A 6,000-nucleotide genomic window follows, 5' to 3' on the forward strand; every position below is an offset into this window, starting at 1 on the left:
AGCTGCAAGTAAAATACAAATCTTAAAAGGGCAATCTGTTGGCAGCCCGTTACTCAAACATGTTTCAAAAATGGTTACGACAAAGCTCTCTGCCAACGTTTCTGCAAAAAACTGCAAGCTGCTAGAATAAATGTTTTGGTTTTCTGAAAAATAGTATGCAAATAATGTACAATTGCAACACAGATAACGATAAGTAGAGTTGTGCTTGAACACAAATTCTTATAATTTAATTCGTGCCTGAACACCCCGGCCAAATTCTGTTCTCAGCTATGCCAGATTGAAAAGTAAATTTGCAAATGCAAATAATCTTAAATCTTAAACTGTTTAGATTTAATCAGTTTAATGAACACCTCTACCAGAATCTAAACCATGGCTTCAAACACGTCCAAGCGTAGTGCTTCAAACCAGACTCAAAGCTACTAGGTGTTCAGCAGGTTCACCCTTTTCTAAATGGGAGAGTAAATGTTACCTGAAAGTAGGATTCAAACCTGGATTTAGATTGGGATTGCTCAGAAGGAACCTTTCATTTATAGCAATTTAAATACCGAAGAGCACAATTTTATAACAAATTAAAACAACCTCGAGTGATAGTACAAGTTCAAAATATTATGATGGCTTTGTCTCTGATAGAAACACTTTAACATTCGTGCTTTATTTCTGCAGCAAACTCTTTTCAAGTTAGAACTTGTTTGAAACTTGAAAAACCTTACGACAGATAAAGAATAATTGGCTGGATTAAGTTTATAGCTCTCCTTATCTGGGTAGTTGCCCTCCACAATTAAATAAATAGACATTTGGATTACGCTCTTTCTTGATGTGGGACAGTGTTAGATAACGCCCATGACAGCTTTTAGCTACAGCGCAAACTTACGTAATTGCCATGGAGAATATAATGTCCTGTTACCAAGCCGCAGTCCATGTTTACCAGTGTTTTCCCTGCACTTGAAACTTCAAAGAGTCTTCGCAGGATTGGGACCTAAATTAGCTACTACAAACAAAAGGGTTGGGAAAGGAAATCTGGGTTTTATGGCCATGGAAGCAGACAGGACAATGATTTCCTTTCATATGTATCTGTTGCCTTTCTTGTGCGTACAGAGTTTCCAGGTACAGCTTTCAAAAAGATGCGGAATGAGTATTTCAGAGTGTGGAAGATCCTGAAGAGAGATCTAAAGTATGTTCAGATGAGACAGCTAAAAAGCAACTCCTCCAAGGCTGACAGGCCCAGCATTGAGGTCCTCTATTATCCTATAGCTCGGTCCTTTCTCCATACCCCGTCTTGGAAGAGGTCAGACAAATGCAGCATCAAGCAGCTACACAGCCGATAATCTCTGCTAAATTGAAGTCCATCTCTTAACAGGGATGACTGCTGCTACCCCTCCAAGGTGAAACGCTGGTGCCTGGAGCATGGGCTTCTTTATGAAGCCCTGAAGGGTTAAAGCCCACCTCCCTTCAGGGCAGCAGGAACTCTGCCACTGGCATGAGCAGGTGCAGCACTGGGCAGAAAGTGTAGTTCAATATGGACAATAGTTTGGTCTTGCCCTCTTTGAAAGAAACATCTGCTCTCTTTCAGAGACCTCTGCCCCATCCTCCACCCACACCTTGGCACCAGGATTTATTCATGTGGAACTGCCCCCACTGCCAACAGGACTTGTGTCTGAGTAAACACAACGCTAAACAAGCTCACTATGTATAATCCTACCCTCTATCAGCCCCGCTTAAAGTGTCGTGTCCGTAATGAAATAGTAGCCTTGCCTTGTCTAAGCTGAAGGTATTTGCCTTCAGTGTGGTTCAGGCAAGTTTTGGGCCTCATTGCCTGTCAGTCGACTTCTTATGGACATACTACAGAGTGCAAAAATTGCCCCTACTGTTCATGACACCTGCATCATGCCACTGTTAGCCCACAGTCAAGCTACAGAGATGAATGAAATAGAAATTGTGAATAAAATTGAGTCCATCCTCTAACTCTCCCTCCAAACTCTACAAGTCTTACACTAAGCAGTGTATCTTCCCCTCTTTCTCTCTTTATTGTCTTCCAGATTTCGAAATGCAGTATTTTACTGAGGGAACAGATCGCATGTGCCTCTAGCATGGAGCACAATATTTGTCCATTTTATGGATACAGGTATTTATATCATCCAGTACATTTATTTCTTATTTTCCTGAACAGGTTTTGAAATAAAACACTTCTATGTAACTAATTTAAGCAATATTGCCAGAGAACTTTTAAAAGCATAAACAGTTTTGCTCTGAAAAGCCTAACAGTCCTGCCTTCATCATCTTTATTAGTACTACTGCCATGATGTTATCAACAAATTGTTTTAAAGTTTCTAATTCATTACTCTAACAGTAACACAATCAGAAATACACTAAAATTTCTTCTTAGCATCTGTATCTGTAAAAAAAAAGTTTACATTTACAAAAGAAATTAGCCAAAATTGTTTTGAATCCACCTGAATTTTATTAATCAGGTTTTCTGGAGGTGAATGATCTTAGCATTTGACATCTGAAACTTCCGTGGCTTTTTGTCTAAGCAAAGAAAACAGTGATAATGGACAACATCCAGCTGCAAACTTTTTTTTTGTTGTTGTTGACACTGTACAGGTTTTATTTTGATTAATGAAGACACGTTTTTCAAAATTTCAATTCAGTGATGTTGAAGTAGGCATTTCTTAATGTAATGAATGCAAAAGCTTTAGCCTTGCAGGACATTTTAACTTGTGTTATAAAGCTTTAAGCCTTAAAAATCCTCAACCACCCACCCACACTCACTCGTTTTTAACCCCCAAGTTGCCACGTGCGATAGAAATGCAAAAGAAAACATCACGTGCTGAAAGAGGCTTAACACTGCGATCCCCTGGGATTGCTGGTTATTCTTACATATTACTAATTTGGGCGAGCCACTGACTGAAGGATGTTCCTATTGACTCTATGTCACAAAGGGAAAAGCTCTAGGCCAAGTTAAAGCTAACAGGGTAAATACATCTAGATGGGATACATTTCAGTGCACTATATGCCACTGATGTCATTTTCAAATACATAAGAAGGCAGTAGTTTCCCAACACTTGAAGCTCAGAGCCAAACCGTGCACTGCTACATTACCGAGGTGTTTATCTTTATATACAAGAACTTAGGTTTATAGTATTTGGTGAAATATAACTACAGATGGAAGAAATAGATTATTTTCCTCCTTCATCCTCCTTTGGCAGCTGCTGTTTTGATCTGATCACTGGCCCTGATTTGTTTCCTGCTCCAGCCAGGGTTCAGCTCTGCTCTGTAATTCCAAGCAGATGAGCCAGGGAGTCCAACCCTGTAATTACACCTCCTCTCTTTACCCTCTAACTTCAAACCTCCCATTTCAACTTTTACATCTCAGATCGCAGAGTTTTAAAGAACACCTCTGGCGTCCCAGCAGGTCTGGCTCAGCTAAGCCCCTTTCTACGCTCTCTGGGTTTCATAGCTGAGCTGTGAGAAGGGTATAAAACCCCCTCCTGGGGAACAGGGTCTCCTGCTCTTTCTTTCTCAAAACAAAACACACAATCAGAAGCCCATGCTCTTTATTATATATTAAATACCATCTGTGTGCTTAGCACTTGTACAAACACTGAGAGCGACAATCCCTGCTCCAGAAAATCAACCCCAGGAATAGCTTTGAAATCCTTACTCCAGCTCACAGATCTCACACTGAATCCACGCAGGTCACTTGCATTGTAACAGAAAAAATTCCTCTTTTTATGAGGGGGTCCTAAGAAATTTAACTGAAGAAGGCTGGATGCTACAAAGTACTTCAGAAGCAGGAATGCTCTTCAAAACGATGCTGTAACCGAGTAGGTTGAGTCACTCTTTCAGAACAATTATTGCGCCCAGATTTTTCAAATCTGGCTGCCAAATGTTAGACATACCTAAGCAGCTCATTAAATAGCCTCCTTTTCAGAAGTTGCTCTTGAAGAACACTGGCTTTCTGGAAAGATGGGTATCTGTTTAAGTGCCTAAATATGGGTTTACAAGATGAACTTGTAAGCTTAAGTTTCAATATGCTGGCTTTTCTCACTAAAATTTTGCCCGCTGTGCGGTTTCAGAGAAATGTCAGTCCAGGGGTAAGCTGAGAGAGTGTCAAAGCAGGACTGGGTGTAATGACACCCAGAATCGCTGTGCTCTGCAGCAAGACATTTTTAGCTGGGTGCAAGACGCGGCGCTGGCACACTCTGCTGCCTGGGGCTCCCCAGCTCACACCTCCACGACTAAACCCTCTCCTTCGCCTGCAGGTGGGACGTGGCTCCCGCAGGATGTCTCGGCCAAGCCCCCCAAAGTTTGGCAGAGCCTTGGCCTGGAGGTGAGGGGAGCATCTTCGGGCGAGGTGCCCGGACCAGCTGCTCCATCCGAGCAGTTAAACGCCGCCGACACAAATTTCGGAGCGGGGCGCTTTCTGCACGACGTTACCTGCACCGCCCGGCTGCCGGCCCGTCCTCTGCCAGACCCCCCCGGCCCCAGCAGCCGGGACCCAACTCCCGCGGCCCCCACGGACGAGCGCACCCACCCGAGACCCACCGGCGAAGTCATGGGGCTCCCTCGCAACCCTTTTCGGGCGCGCCACGGGCAGTCACCCAGCGGGCGGGGACCCCCAGGCCGCCGCCCCGTCCCTCAGTCCCCGCACTCACCGTGCAGCAGCAGGGCTGGGAACAGGTATCTCATCAGGCTGCCGTACGGGGCGGACATCTCCCCGCCTCGCTGCGCCCCTTCCCCCGCCGCTCCGGCCGCCACCTCCCGCCGCGCCGCCCGCGCCTCAGCGCCGCCGCGGGCAGCCCACGGCCCGGCGCTGGGGGGCAGGCGGCTGGCGGGGCCGGGGACCGCCGGGCACCCTTCGGGGCCGGGGGCCGCCGCCGCTCCCGCTGCCTCAGGGCTGCCGCCCCGCACACCGCCGCCCCGCCAAAGCTCCGGCTCGGCCGCCGCTCGGTGCCCGAGGATGCCCGCGCCGCCGCTGCGTCCCCCGCCGTCTCCGCGGAGCGCGGCGGCTGCTCCGCTTCATATTTCCCCTTCCAGCAGGAGGAGGAGGAGGAGGGATCGGGAGGTGGGGACTCCTCCCGGGGCGGGGAGGGGGGCGGCCCCGCCGCTGGGCAGGCGGCCGCGCCGGACAGCGCTCCCACGGCGGGGGAAGGGGTGGGGGGACGGGACGGGACACGGCGGGCAGCGGGCTGGAGGGGGGAAGGTGGTGGTGGTGGTAGTGGGGGGGGTGCGGCGGGCAGCCCCGGGGGTTGTGAGATGGGGCGGCCGGTAGGATGTGCCCGTGGGGGGCTGGAGCAGGCGTGGGAGGGCGTGTGGGGGCGGTCGGTCCTTTCTCCGCGGCGGGGAAAGCGGCCCGAGCAGGGACGGGAGGTGCCGGTAGGGGCGGCGGCTCCCGGTGCCCGAACCCCGCTTCCCAAGGGGTCTGCGCCCGTAAGGTGGAGAGGAAAAAGGTCAGCATGCGCCCTTGCCTCGAAAAGAAACCTTTGTGTGGTTGCGACTTTCCACGTAAATCAGGCATTTTACAAGCTAAAAATAGATGTCAAGATTGCTTTCTTCGGTGCGGTGCTCTCCTGCGTGCTTTTCCCCATGTCTGTCATTGATTAGTTTTGCTTTTTAGTCTAGTCTTAGGCCTTGGTCGTGCGAACAGACATGGACTTAACATTGTACATGTGAGTGACTCATGCGCCTGAGTTTGAGCACAGGACGCTCGTTTGTAGTGTCCTCTGGACAGGGACATCGTGTTTTCTAGTTTGTGTTTGGACTCGTGGGCTCAGCTGTAGGCCCTCGTGGCAAAGAATGTGTAACAAATTGTAGGAAATTTTGAGAAAATCAACATAACTGAGTTTTGAACAGTTTAACTGAGCTAAAGTGTTTACACGCTGCATGCTTAAAAAGAAATACAAATGATGATGATTCCTTCCAACTCCCTTGGGAGGGAAGAATAAATTTAATCTTCCTCACTTGTATAGGGAGGAAACTGAGACAGAAAGCAGTAAGTGG

General features: G+C 48.1%; 1 protein-coding gene across 1 annotated transcript in view; it reads right to left on the bottom strand.

Annotated features, from left to right (window-relative positions):
* The window catches only part of APCDD1 (APC down-regulated 1), a 31,505-nt gene extending 26,492 nt beyond the window's left edge, over positions 1-5,013 (bottom strand). The window contains exon 1 of the mRNA XM_074822098.1: positions 4,656-5,013. Coding sequence (XP_074678199.1) covers positions 4,656-4,713 — 58 coding nt within the window. The 5' untranslated portion in view covers positions 4,714-5,013. The remainder of the gene's footprint in view (positions 1-4,655) is intronic.
* Between the last annotated feature and the right edge of the window lie 987 nt (positions 5,014-6,000).

This window comes from Strix aluco, chromosome 1 (genome assembly GCF_031877795.1).
Source record: "Strix aluco isolate bStrAlu1 chromosome 1, bStrAlu1.hap1, whole genome shotgun sequence".
NCBI classification, from domain to species: domain Eukaryota; kingdom Metazoa; phylum Chordata; class Aves; order Strigiformes; family Strigidae; genus Strix; species Strix aluco.